This window comes from Hoplias malabaricus, chromosome 16, assembly GCF_029633855.1.
Source record: "Hoplias malabaricus isolate fHopMal1 chromosome 16, fHopMal1.hap1, whole genome shotgun sequence".
Taxonomy (NCBI): domain Eukaryota; kingdom Metazoa; phylum Chordata; class Actinopteri; order Characiformes; family Erythrinidae; genus Hoplias; species Hoplias malabaricus.
Window position 1 is genome coordinate 23305948 of NC_089815.1, and position 15218 is coordinate 23321165.

General features: G+C 40.1%; 1 protein-coding gene across 7 annotated transcripts in view; it reads left to right on the forward strand.

Annotated features, from left to right (window-relative positions):
• Positions 1-15218, forward strand: part of ttll7 (tubulin tyrosine ligase-like family, member 7) — a 108357-nt gene that overhangs the window by 17499 nt on the left and 75640 nt on the right. For all 7 annotated transcript variants that reach the window (XM_066647460.1, XM_066647462.1, XM_066647466.1 and 4 more), the window contains exons 7-9: positions 3116-3332; positions 3484-3648; positions 7859-8017. In XM_066647460.1, the coding sequence (XP_066503557.1) occupies positions 3116-3332; positions 3484-3648; positions 7859-8017 (541 nt within the window). The remainder of the gene's footprint in view (positions 1-3115; positions 3333-3483; positions 3649-7858; positions 8018-15218) is intronic.

Consider the following 15218-nt stretch of genomic DNA (forward strand, 5'->3'; position numbering starts at 1 on the left):
ACATTCCCCTTTGGCCCCGGTGTGAAAGATGGCGACTGACATAAGCTGCTGTGGAAATGTGGTGTGAGCTGCGGCTAAATGGCATCGTTTAGTAGAAAGACGAAAGCTATTCGTATGCTGGAGCTCATTTTACCCCTCTTCCATAAATCGGCGCCAAGGGCGCATTCTCAGATGGGTCGTTCCTTCCTCAAGGTCCCAGCCAGTGATTATAGAGTCACCCATAGTACCTGAGAGTCCTGGGGTGACTATAAATAGCTTACAAATAGAGTTTGTGCTTTCCATTTGGCACTACTATTGTTCCTTTTCTTCAGTGTGTGTCTGCCTCTCTGTCTCACTTATTTCATACAGTGGGCATGAGGACTTGATTTCAACTTGTTTACACCTTAGTGCCACACTAAGATGAGGTCCACACAGGTACGGGAAGCAAAGCTTTCTCTTACATTTCTAAGATGGGATAAGTAGCTATCTAGAACCACAGTAGCTAGTTGTGGAAAAAAAATTCTTAATATTACTATTGTATTTAGAAATCCAGATTTCTTTATAAACCTTTTGTATTTTTTATAGCCGATTTAGATTTTGTCCTGTATTTCACCTAGATACCAACAGATGGGGGTATTGACATGTACAAAGAGGCTGAGTGGGGCCTTTTTATTTCTATTTTTTCTGTTGTCCTTAAGGTATATGAACATTACTTATGGTCGTATGCTACAGTAAGCCGGTATTTATTAAAACTAAAAGTCATCAGAGGTTGAATTATTGCGACACATTATGAAAGTGAAGGAAGATGAGTTTAACTCAGCCACTCAGAGGAGGGAGAGGCGGGAAATTAAATTTGAAAACGCGCAGCATGACGCGGGAAATGAAGTTATATCTTCCTGCGTAATTTATTTTCCAGTCGGAAAACTAAATGAACTTATTGTTTGCGTCTGAGCTCAGGCATGTTTAAAACAAAAAACAAAAGCAAAGCGTTGAAGGCTTAAAGGAGAGATCCCCACTGGTGCCATATTAACCAGTCGGCCAAAGTGGGTTTTGATTACCCTCCATCAGAGCTCATCAATCATGTCATATGATTCGCTGCCACATCCGCAAACAGCTCTAACCCCCCGTCCGGATGCAGTGCAGCTCAGGGGAGCATAGCCAGACTGGAAAATGGCAAACATACAGTCAACAGCAATGTGTCATTATGCTGGCTCTGCTCACGGTTGTTTATTTTGATCAATAATTCTTTATTTCTGATTTTTAATTGAGTGGTTTACAGTGCAAATTACAGCTATAGTGAACAAGGCAGTGCTGTTGTGTACATCATTTTCATATGAAATAAATATTTGATTTAATCAGTCTTTGAGGTTTTTAATTTTTTGCAATAATTGTGTTATATATTATTCATGTGGAAAGGATGGAAACATCTCAGTCAAGTCAGTGAAAGGCATCTCTTCCTTGGTGTAATAATAATAATGTGCTGTAGAGGTTAGATATTTATCTGTTCTTTCTAGAGTGCTCCAGCTTCCTCATGCTGGAGAATTGCTGTTCAGAACAATAAAGAAGCGCGTGTGCCTGAAGTGTTTGGAATTAAGTGAGACGTTTTACTGCTGTGTTATGCCTGTTTTTTTATAGAATATTGTTTTTGCTGTGTTTGCAATATTTATTCATTTTTAATTATTTTTTTACCTATTATTTTATATTTAAATATGTGAAGGAGCTCATGGGAATTTAGCTCTACATCAAAATGGCTTGGAAGGATAAAATATTCAAAAATAACAAAACAATCTGTGTTTGTCCTTTAAATATCACAAATGTAGATATTTTACAGCAATATGCAAAAATCAGAGAGTGCCCATTTGTTAAATTTCCAGTGAATTATACAAAAGTGTGCAGCCCTAATTCTAATATTACATCTTTTAGCATTTAATTTGAACTCTCTACTTCCACTGCATTCTAATTCTTATCCCAAACACATTTGATCTGCCCTTTGAAATTGTATGTGGAGTAAGATTTAATAGACTGTGAAATCTAAGTTTATAATTAATAGCGAGAAGCACAAAATTCATCCAATTATTGAGACTGAACTTTAGAAACTAACTTTGCTTCTCAAACAGAATGAAAATAAAACATAATAAAGGCAATAAGTGGCTTCAACCAATATTGATATTATATGTTGAATTTGATATTATAATGTAGTAATTATCAGTTAAACATGTGTTTTCTTTTTTTTCACTGATGCTGAAAGTGTGGTCTCTCACTTTTGCATTGATTTATATTAACAAATAAACGTGTACACTGAAGTCAAATATAGATGACAATGATATAGAAACAGTGATGTTAGCTACCTTTTATTCATGGTGAAACGATACATTCAGGGGGAGTAAATTCAAAGCAAAGCTTACACTGTGTAAAAACAAAACAAAAACATAAAACAAATGTAGGATTCTATTTACTTAATCAAGTTAGCCATTGCCTGATAAAAGGGTTTTTGTTTGATTTTGATAAGAAGGAAAGGCGCATGACCACTTTCTGATGTATCAGTTGAAGGTGTGGAGCAGTGAGAGCGACATAGCTGACTCTAATAGGTCCCAGAACAAATGAACTGTAACTCACAAACCCTTTTCCCCCTTTGTGAGGGGCTCAGTGCCTACGGACCCGGAAAGTTATAGCCTCGGCTAAACATTTCAGGCTCATGTAAACCAGAGTAGGAAAAGTATATAACCAATTAAGCTAACTTTGCCTGATGGCAGTATATTTTACTGCCTGAAGAGGTTTTTTTAAGGCCCCCTGTTTGCAACAACACCCACCAGTTCACTTCTTCATGTGCTCGTCCAATGGCAAACGTAGCGTCGTCTGTGTACCATAAAGTCTGAGTGCCAGCGACAAGCACCCCAAAGCAAATAAATGGTTGCAGAGGTTGAAATGGACCAAGACGTCTGGTCCTATTAACCTGGGCCTAGTCATGGTCTAGAGACCAGCAACAGAGGCAGTCAACTTAATAAAGCCCAGTCCTTCTGTTATAGTGCAGAGATTCATATTCAGTACCAGCACACCCTAACAGCTTCTTAAATATGTATGTGGCAGATTTCTGGAATGGCTTCCCCGTTTGAATCTTATGAATTTCCCTCCCCAGGATATCGTTGATTCGGAATTGCGAGAAACTCCCGGCGCAGGAACACTTTATTGTGCAGGAGTACTTGGACAAGCCCTTTCTGATGGAGGGCTTCAAGTTTGATCTGCGGATCTACATCCTGGTCACTTCGTGTGACCCCCTTCGCATCTTCTTGTACAACGACGGCCTAGTGCGAATGGGCACGGAGAAGTACCACACGCCCAACGAGTCCAATCTGGTGAGAACACCCACCATATCACGGTAGAGATTAGTAGCACTGCTAATTCTTCTGTTGTAGTTAAAGGAATTTTCCACCTTATCTCTATCTATTCCGTTGACTTTATACAAATTATTTGGTTGAATTTGTTCTTCTTTGCCCTTTTTTCCAGAATCAGCTGTACATGCATCTGACAAATTACTCTGTAAACAAACACAATGAGAACTTTGAGCGGGATGAGACAGTGGACAAAGGCAGTAAGAGATCCATCGGCTGGTTCACAGAGTTTCTCCGCACCAACGACTATGACGTCGCCAAATTCTGGGGAGATGTTTCTGTAAGTCTGCAACACTCAGTGTTTTGTGATGTACATACTGTGTGAATATACAGTATCAAAACATGTATCTTCAAAATAGTAGCTTTACAGGAGAAGGAAGAAACCTTAACTTTCAATGGAAGTTAGTGTAAAAAGATTTTATTCCAACAAATATTGTAGCATTTCTATTGGTCCAATCATGATGAAGTTATCATGTAACCTGAGAACAGCTCCTGGGTTCAGATGATGTACTAAACTAAAAATCCACAAAAAATGGAGGTGCTTTTCAAAGGACAGTGGCGATATATACTGTACATTACAGAAAAAATATACACCACCAATTTTCATTAAGAACAGTATGTTTAAAACTTGTATCATGAGAAATGCAGATTCATGTCTTAGAATTATAATTTATTATTCTTTTGCCATGAACATCTGGTCATTATCCCATTGTACCAGTATAATGCACACTTTTCCACTTTACCACGGGGGAACTTTGCCTTGGTCTGTTTTCGGTTCTGGCTACAGTTTGAGCTGTCATTCTTTTTCTCCTCTGTCACCATCTCTATTTTTGTCTGTGTTTTTACTAGCTCATCCTTCAGCAGACATTTCTCTTCCTCCCCGTTATGTCTCAGCGCACTATTCTTTCCTTAAAGAGGAGGCTTCAACCTGTCTCTGTCGTTTCACCGTCCTCCACCTCCCTGACACTCCTCTCTCGATTACTGTGATTATACAACCATCCTGCTGTCCCGTTTTTCTCCTCCGCCACCACGAAGACATTGCCTTTTCACTCATCCCCTCATCCTTCCTTCCGCCCTTTCCTCCTGACCCTCGCCCTCTCCTGTGTCTCCAGCTCAGAAGGATTCTGTTTCCTGTCAGTTTGTTGACACCTCTACCTCTGGCTCTTTTTTTTTTTTGGGTTTGTTTTTTCTCCACTTTCTCAGTTTGGCTCATTTTGTGTTTCCCTTCCCTTCCTAAGCATGCTGACCCCTGGTCTTCATCCCAGATCCACAGTGTAAGCGTCCATCCTCCCTCTGTGTTTCTCTGGATTTGTTTACTCCTGGAAAAGTAGGTTTTCTCGCGGGTTGTAAACACCAAACCCACAGCTTTTTTTTGCCCTGTGGTTCAACCCTGCCTTTTTATTGAACATAGAGCTTTCATTGCTCTGCCTCCTGTTTGACTTCATAGCTGCAGTGTTGGGCTGCAGTGTACCACATGTAATCATGGTTTGATGTTTTGATCTGGATACTGATCGTTGCAATTCTGATATTGCAGAATGAATGAGGATATTCAAATACAGTCAAGAAACATGAAGAACTTTATTAAAAATAAGGCAGACTATTTGTTATGGAGCAGCAGCTGTATATACACACACACCTACACGCACACACTGAACGATCACTGGATTAGGAACACCTACCATGTATCTATGCCATACAGGAGATCTGTAGCTCACCTGTTTCTCTGCATACTTACTCATACTTACTTATCTCCACTTAACCCTGCTCTTTAATGGTTGGGACCCACAGAGGACCACCACAGAGCAGGTATAATATAATGTGGATCATTCTCAGCGCTGCAGTGACACTGACATGGTGGTGGTGTGTTACTGTAGTAGTGTTACGCTGGTATGAGTGGATCAGACACAGCAGTGCTGTTTGTGAATTTAAACACTGTCCACTCACTGTGTTACTCTGTTAGAGTAACTGTTAGTTTGTGTTGGTCATCCCTTCATCAGTGGATACAGGACGCTGTTGCCTGGATATTTTTGCTTGGTGGACTATTCTCAGCTCAGCACTGTCACTGAGGGCTTAAAAATTCCAGCAGCAATGCTGTGCCTGATCCACTCGTACCAGCACAACAAACACTAACACACAACCAGTAGGTCAGTCTTACTGCAGCACTGAGAATGGTACACCACCCAAATCACACCTGCTCTATGGTGGTCCTGTGGGGGTCCTGACCATTGTTGAACAGGGTGAAATGGGGATAAGATTGTATGCAGAGAAACAGATGGCCTACAGTCTGGTCTATAACTGTATAACTACAAGTGCTACTGTATGGTCAGTTGATCTGTATATATATATATATATTTACTAACTAACTAAACATATAACTACGTGTTTGTTTCAATACATACATTCTGAAACACTGAATTTGACATATGTCCGATATGTTTCTAAACACTTGAGGGTTGGGGTACAGTGAATTTAACGACAGCAATTAAAAAAACACTGTTGCCTCTGGGGGTCTGCAGATAGATGTTAAAATATGTATTGTCATCTAAGTGCAAAATAATTACTCCAGCTTGACTGAGACCTTTTTTCACAAGTCTAGGTTCTTTATTGTGCAGGCCTACCACAGTAGGTTAAGTAGAGTGTTGTAAATTCTTATTTTTATCTTCTGTTGAAAATGATAAGTTAAAGCAGGTCAGGCTCCATTTTGCATAGCTAAAAACTTATTAAGCTGCAGCTTGGCCACGGCCTACATAAACTCACTCATTCATCTCTGTGGCGGACACATGCTGGGCTCACACACCCACAAATACACGCACACTCAACCACACACACACATGCACTGTGTTACTCCCTGTTCCCTGTGGAGCTCACACGTCCTGTTCTGGCCCGCTTCTCAATACCTGACAGTGTTGGACTGGGGCCTCTTTAAGCCCCCCTAGGATCCCCTGCAGGACGCCCTGCTCTCTGGCCTCCATCCTCCAGGCAAGCCTCATGTCTGCTCCCTGCAGCAGAGCCCCAGTCTGCCTGGGCACTGATAAGAGAACCCAGAGCCCAGAGCAGGAGCTCTCTCCCTGCTTTACTGCACCGGCTCGTCTGCCTAACACATTAAGCTGACCACGTCCCATTAGGCAGCGCAGGCGCTAATGCCGCTCTATTACTCAGTGGGTGCACAAGCAGAGGCACCGTAGCCGAGCGGGTCCCCCCCAGGCCTAGTGCCGAAAGTGATCTCTACACTCAACAAGAAGGTATTATTACTCCCGAGGGAAGAGGGGGTCTTAGTGGTCGTCGTATATTTCAATACAGTGCCATTCAGTAACTTTCAGTTCAGATTTAATTGTGAAATGATGTCTATGAAGGGAAAAGTGTCCTTTTATTGAAGTAATGCTTATTGTAAAATAAATAAACTGTGGTTCGTCAGAGTGAATGAGATTTATATACTGTTTTAAGAGCTGTTCATTTGATATTTCAAATTGTAATGATAATTTATACATTGAGGTGTAGATATGCTTAAAAGTGGGTTTATTATTGAGATACGGACTCTAATTTCTGGATTGTTGTGTTGATAATTACCAGAGTTTGCAGTGTCCACATTTTTATCCGTATTATTCATAAAAAATGAGCCAGTTTGGATGTTACATTTTTGTTTTGCTTTTTGAGATTGTAGATTTGACTATACTATGCCAAAGAATTCTGTAGATTTTACGGGGTCTTTATAATTGAGTCGTTATATTGTAAACAAAGCTAATCTACAGTTTTATTTTCCTCGGTGTGAAATGCTGAATTGTAGAGAAACCTATGCGCTTGCTTACAGAATTTCTTACACCATTGGAGAGATGGACCTGGGGTTCTACTGATGATTTAAACAGTTTATTTGCTCTCTGGAACTTCCAGTAATCTCACACCTTTTTAGGTTTTCTATATAATATTGATAAAAATAAAATTAATTAAAATAATTATTTGCTTTAAAGCATCTTCTTTGGCACGACTAGTTTAAAACGTTGTAGACCAATATATTCTCAGAACTATCTCAACAATAGCTCTCCAGGATCAGACTGCACATGGAAATTATTTCACTTCAAGTAAACATTTAAAGTTAAAAATATAAGCCATTACTTCCCATTCCGTGGTTCATCTATGAAAACTACACTACAAAACCAGTCTGTGTTTATTTCACCAGTATTTTACTTCATACAGAATATTCAGGCTGCAACTCCTTAGCAGAGACATATTGAAATTTCAAAGACTGGAGGAGAGCCAATCAGAAAACAGCTCATTTACTTACGTTTTAAAGGCACAGTAACTGTAAACTGTTACTATGTGAGTGAGGAAGAACGGTTTTATAATTGTTGTCTACAAATTTGATATTTGCAAAGATATAAATGGACCTCAAAGGGGAAAAACAACGTAAATATAGGATAAAGGCATTTTAAAGTTTATTATAGTCTGCAAATGTCCGTATGGTTTTACATGGGCGTGTTTTCATTGTGTGGCAGGAGCTGGTTGTGAAGACGCTGATTGTGGCCGAGCCTCACGTCCTGCACGCCTACCGCATGTGCCGCCCGGGACAGCCACCAGGGAGCGACAGTGTCTGTTTCGAGGTCCTGGGCTTTGACATCATCCTGGACCGCAAACTCAAACCCTGGCTGCTGGAGGTACAGCCCCGTTCCGCACTACACTCTCCATCCCTCTTCTGCATTGTTTATCTTTGAGCTCGATATACGTCCCCAGTGAAGTTAGAGTTAAAGAAAATGGCAGTTATTGTTTATCTGCTAATTCATAAAAGACTTCTCGTTCCTGGAAGAGAAACAACAAAAGCTGTTTTTTTGTCTTTAGTATTGTTTGTGTTGACATTCGAAGAAGCTGCAATAACAGTAATTTCACAGCCAGTGTCAAACTGAATAGATGAATGGAGAGAATAGGGAGAATAGACTCTGACATCTGGCTTGGTCTTTAAGCTTACAAACACGCAGCATTCCTGTTTGACTTTGCCAACCAGTGCTCTCATGGTTTGTTTGTTTATTTGTTTATTTTCTTTTTCAGATTTAGTTTAATATGAAACACAGCACTCGTGTGTGTGTGTGTGAGTGTGTGTGTGTGTTTCCATGAGAAGTAGAGGCTGAAGAAATAAAGCAACAGTGTGTGTAAAGATAGGTGAAATAACAAAATTATAATATCACAACACTGAATATATTTATACACCTATATTTTTATTTTTATAAAATCTTAGATCGTCATCTATTTTAAAAAAAATCCATCAACTGGTAAAAATAAATGATTAAACCAAGCTGATGTCATGACGGACTGACATCCAATCAGCTACCGGTTTCTATGCAGTTTATGTAGATACTATACACTGGTTGATGTTGTTTACAGGCTCTGTATAATTGGTCTAAATCTGTCTCTTTTAATATGCATGCAGTTCAGTGTTTCTCAGCTACTGACAGTACACAGAAATGTGTGCTGCAGTGTCATTTATCATAATAATGATTATGTGTGAGTTTGTCCACCTGTCCAGCTTTAAGCATATGTTTTGAGCGAGTGGACGCTGGTGATCAGAAAGAGGCAGGAATGCTGTCTGGTTACTATCACGTTACAAAACAGGGACGTTTAAACGACAGTGGCGATAAACGTAAATACAAGACGGTTTTCAAGTTTGACTGATCATGTAAACATGGACATGTTTTTGCTTATGCTACATTCCACAGCAAGGTCTCTCTCTCTCTCTCTCTCTCTCTCTCTCTCTCTCTCAGACTCTCAGGCAAATGTAGGTCAGGACTGCAGGTTCAGCAATGGCTGGGGCCCACTGTTGCTGGAACTGTTCTTTTCCTTTTTTTTTTTTTTAGGTGTTGGGGGGGCGGCTGGGGGGTGAAATTATGGAGCGTTTGTTCCACAAAGTTCCATGTCAGGTTTTCCATCTCTCCCACACTGATGTCAGCCAGTTAAAGCATGACCTAAATCCTTTAACCCAAAGTACTGAGCTTTTTTCCCTCCAACTCCACCCCCCATCAGCCCCCAACCCTCCCTTTCCCCACCAATTGACTCTGGGATGTGAAATGCCATTGGGATAATTATTTGTTTTTGCCATTGCGTAAACCCTCCGAGTAAATCTTTCTCTTTCTAGCAGCTTGAAAGTTTAAATGGACAGGGATTGGTGCTCTCCTCTGCTTTCTTTGTTGGTTGGAGTGATAGTTGTCATGGCTGTACCTGGGTGTGAAAGCAGCAGCTGCTGAATGACAGTGGTGTTTCTCCGCACCTCTCTGGCTGTCTCCGTGCAGGTTTTTTTGGAGCCTTCGACGAATTGAGGGGAAGAACGCAAACAGTGGTAGATGCAGTCGTTACACTTCAGTGATAATGATCCCTCGGTGCTACTAGCAGCCCACCACAAACTCCCATCAATTAACATCCCCGCAAGTTCCGCACAGAGGGGGAAAAAAAGCTGTTTCTCTTTCACGCTACATTTACGGCAGCGAACATTTATTTCCGATTTTGAGTGATTAGTCAAGAGACGTTTCCAAACTCTGTCACAGTAGAGGCAACATGGACTCACTGTAACTTTGAGACATGGCTCTGATATAAAATTTAAGGCATTTTTTTGCAAATTTCGCTCTTTCTTAATAATAATTCAATATATAGAGAAGTGTTTATAAATCTGTAAAATAAGAAATTGTTTCTGATCTGAAATATAAAATAATCTGAAGACTTATTTGAATATTCAGGATGATGTTATAATAATAATAATAATTATTATTATTATTTTTATTATTATCGTGTAAAAATTTGTTATAAAATGCAATAACGACAATAATAATAATAACTTATTATTATTAATAGTAGTATTATTATATGTTTTTATTTAGATATAATATCACAATTCACATTTGGCAGAAAATATTACTTCAACAAATTGAAAATATTTGCTCCAAATTAAAAAAATAAAAACATAGCGGTTTCTGAAATAATTACGGCCAATCTGTCAAAACATCACAATTATTCTCAGATTAAAAAAACACTAAAATTTTTGAATTACATATAATTTTATGCTGCTTAAAAAATGCCAACAATTTTAAATTTTTCTTTGTGCCAAAATCACAAATGGCATACATCAGAATGTCTTGGGTTGCCTTATTTGTGTCAGCACAGATTAGGCCGCTTCTCTGATGCCAACCCCAGCCCTCAGCCTCTAATGGTGTTAGCAAGGCCTTTTCCTGCCCGGCTTCAGAGAGAGAAGCTAACCCCACACCCCCTCCTCCATCGGTGCCGGCTAACCTAACAAGGGAGTGAAACTTTGTCCCAAATCAATTTCATGCACATATGTACACTCCATGGGAAAGGTAGATGATATATTGTATAAAAGTGAGGTAGTTTTTTTCCTGCTTGCATGAACTGTATTTCCTGGAAAGTTGTTTTCCACCTTAGATTTGGTAATTATGCAGAAATGTATTTTTTTTTTTTTTGGTAGGATAAGCAGTATCTCTGTAGCTAAGACACTGATACACACACACACACACACACACACGCACAGGCATATGAGAAAAAAAAACAAAAACACACACATACACCCCCGCATAACAGTGTATCCTCCTCTGCCTCTCAATTAACTACAGAAGAGCAGCACATGAACCAAGGCCAAAAAGACGGGTGAAAAAATGTAAACCAGTCTAGAGAGTGCTATTTAAATCATTCTATAATATTTACAGCGCTGCTTCCAAGCGCACACCTGCTAAAATCATTCCTAGCGCTTCTTTTTTGCTTGCTTTCTTTCTCTCTTTCTTCGTCAGATGCGCGAGGAAAACACGGTAGGAGGCGGAACAGCTCCAGCGCACGGCTCGAGCTCGTCAGACAGACAGCATTGTGGCATGGCCGAGAGAGAAAGGCAGCTTTTGTTGCAATCCTTATCTTAATTCCCTGGGTTTTCAACACCGCTTTTTCACCTCCCTTTGACATTCAAAACATTTGGGCCATTTACACAAGCTAGAGCGGGTGGGGTGAGTGTGGGGGACGCTCTGAACGTAACTTGAGGAACCCTCACTCTAGCACATCATCCTCGATCTGCACTAGAAGTGGTCGGCTGCTGTTTGTTTGGCGCTTTTGTGAGCGCTCACCGTTAGCATTGCTAATTGCATGCCTACCCATTTGACAGAGGCTACTGTTGCTAGGAAGGATAGCCCCCTCCAGAGGTCAGGAGGAATCCAGAGGGACACAAACACCCATTAGTCAAATGCTGTGGTGCAACACCGATATCATTGCCCCCCGGGCCCTCTCTCCCTTCCTCTCTCTCTCACTCTCTCTCCATTTTTCCTCCCCCTCATCTTTTTTTCCCAAGTCTTTCCAGAAGCTGGTCACACTGGAGCTGTTAAGCTGGCATGACGAATAATGCAAAGGCAAGAGGACAGAGAGATAGAGGGAGATAGACAGAGAGAGAGAGAGAGAGGAAGGAAACCTGAGTGAAATATATGTCCAGGCTGGCCTTGCTGAACAAACGTCCATGAGGGTGGACTCTGGCTGGGAGTGTGTTTATTATGGTTATGAATTTCTCCTGGTTGCTTTCTTTAGCCAGGCCGTATAGGGGCGACAGACCACTCGCCGCGTTCGGCCTCATTAAAGCTCGCCTTACTTCTTGTTTGTGGATTCTACACTCACCCACACACATGTAGCGACATACAAACACACATATAAATACAGCTGTTCAACAACAACATAAAAAAGAAATTAAACAAAGTAGAGCATGAATGTTTACCCAGACCCGAATTTTCATGCCATGTTTGGTTTGGTTCAGATAAATATTTATTGAGCTTGAGTTGGGTTTATATTTTAAGGCCTACTCTGCCTTCCATTATTAATGAATTTTGGCCTCTAAGTTAATTTTGCAGAACCAATAATTCACTTCTGAATCATTATAGAAGCTGTAAATCAATTTTGTTTATTAATTACCTGACTGTCGTTGGTTGCCAGCTTTGTCGGCCATGTTATATTTGTATTTATACTGCGGGTAGCTATCACAATATGTATTTTTAATTGTAATTTATACCATAAACTTTCCCAATTATAACCACTATTTACAGAATGTTTCGCTAATACAGCTGACACACAGATGAATCTCACAATGACAAACACTGCATGGCTAAAAGCTGATATATACTTCAGTGAAAATGCACATAAAATTCTAAATATTGAAATGGCTAGAGATTGATGTGTAATTGCAGTTTGCAGAAAATCATATAGGTCACACACCTCTAAAATCTCATCCACACGTCATGCGAATCTGATCATACGAAGGTACCAATGATCGGCTCTCTGGTAGCCTTCTATGTGGGACAAGGACCCAAACAACATCTGAAAATATGTAATGATGCAGCTTTAATATTGACTGTGCAGTATCAGTAGCATTCATTCAACTTAATGCATTCCCATTAAGACAGTATTAATCTTCAGAGAGATGTGGGATATTCTTCTTCAAATTCTGTATAATGTATCTTCATTTACGTCGATTTTTAGTTTACTACATCATTTCAACAGAACAGTGGTCCTTCACATTGTGTGTGATTCATAATGAATGGACCAATAGAAACACTCCACTGAAAGCTGTGCAGGTTATTCCTTCTGATATAAAGTACCTTTATTTGGAGATACATGTTGTTCTTTGGACAGCTAAGATATTCTGGTTTTATACAGTGTATTGGCAGACATTTTGGCAGCAAGTTTGCATTGTAGAAATGGACCTGAATTATGTAATTGAACAAATCAGAAAGCTAGCTGAAAATTCTGAACCTACACCTCCCCCAAATACTGAATAAACCTACAATTAATTTAAAACATAATATTAAAGTAAACAAAATGAAGAAATCGTTGTTAAACATCCTGTTTATTCATTGTTAGCACATACAGCACAGCTTTCTAATCTCTGCTTGTGTTTAAAGAGGAGGTGCTACTGCCAAGAACTTCTCCATTACACATTTTCACATTTCACGTTACAGCTCTGATAACACCTGACAGTATCCTGCTCATTATACAGCAGAAGCGGTAAGGAAAGTCCATGTTGGTTTTTGAAATGATGGAAAAATTCAGAAAGGGAGGAATCAACATGCAAAATATGCCACAAAAATGATGGAATTCAATCATCCTCTACCATAACGTAGCTTAAATGCAGTAATTGTTTTAATAGGCCTCTTTTATGTGAATTTTTTTTTTACGGTATGCCTTTTTCAGTATGAATTTGGGCTCTTTGGGTCCTGAATTTCATTTTCATTTTTGTGAATCTCTAGAAAATTGTTGGATTTTTGTCTGAACCCCCGTCTTTAAGCTGTAAATGGCAGTAGTAGAGTGATTAGACCTTTATTGGGGGCTGCTGTGGGGGATGTGTGTTCAATAAAAGGAGGGTTAGCTGTGGTGTTTTCTTTAGACACCACATGGAAACACACACCCACACACACATATTTTGAGTCAGGCCAGTGGACGGCCCTCCCTCCACCCCTCCTACCCACCCTCTCTCACTCCCTCCCTCTCAGTCACCCCCCAGCCAGGAGGAGAGAGCAGGGGGCACTGCTGCTTTACCCCGCAGAAGAAAAAGAACAAAAATATAAAAGAAATAGTCACATCACTGACTCACACACACACACACACATGCACACTCATAAACACACACACACTGGTGTGCTGCTTGTGTTTGAGCTATATGTGAAAGACACAGTCATTAGGCTTTGTTTATTGGGAGCTGCGGCCTAATCGCCCCCCTGCAGGAGGGGGCGGGTTTGTATGTGTGTGTAGATGTGTGTGGGTGTGGTGTGTGGCAGTCACCAAAGCTATAGTGAGTAGGAAGCATTTGCCATTGCCCACTTTCTTTCGCTCTGTCTCTCACGGCCTCTCTCTGCTCGTCTCTGTCTTATTTAATCATTCTTTAACCTCTCTCTCTCTCTCTCTCTCTCTCTCTCTGTCTCTGTCTCTCCCCTACAACACAATCATTTTTCTTGTGTCTCTGTCTTTCTATATTCTTTCTTTCTTAATACCCCCCCCCCCCCCCCAAACATCTTTCCACCTCGATTATTTCAAGATGAGTTTGGTCGTCTTGTTGCTTGAAAGCTGACACAAGCCAGGCCCAGGCTCTTTTTTCATGCTGCAGAGTGAATGAATGGAAGTGATCTGCATCAGAGAGTGTACACAAACAGAGCCCCATTTAAAGGCGCTCTCAGACGTGTGTGTTTGATCTCCCGGCCGTCTCCACCGCCTCCTGACGGCCATTTCCCCCGTATTGCAACATGCAGCTCTCAGCCTGGATTTCTTTCCTGACACCCTTCTAAAACGCATTCCTCAAAAAATTTCAAAATCTAATTTATTATTTTTTTGTTTTGTTTATTAATGTTTGTTAAGTCCATGCTTTTTAAAGGTGTGATACATTTATGAATTTTATCATTTTTATTAATCGTTTTTTTTAAAGTATGAGCAGGTGGAGGCCGTGGTGAAAAATGAACAAAATACTTTAGAGGACCTCCTACTGAAAGTTTCATGCATTTTTTGAAGGCAGTGTGAATATGGTTATGCATGCTTTGTGAGCATCAAGAATTCATGCATGAAACGGAATTTTCAAACTGTCAAAGTTTTATTTTTGACTTGCATGGGATTTGTCACTGTGTAATCATGAATTATGCAATGAGTGCACCATATTATCAGATTTACTTTTTTGCTGTACTTTAACTTCCCCTCAGTGCGTTTACCATTAAGCCCCTCCATTTGATTCCTCTGGTTTTGATTAATCTGTACACCTCTCTCTTCTGCATTTTGATGGCTCTGGTAACCCTAGATGGCAGTGTTTAGCTTTCCCATGAGGGGGAATGGGTAGATTTATTAAAAATGTATTAC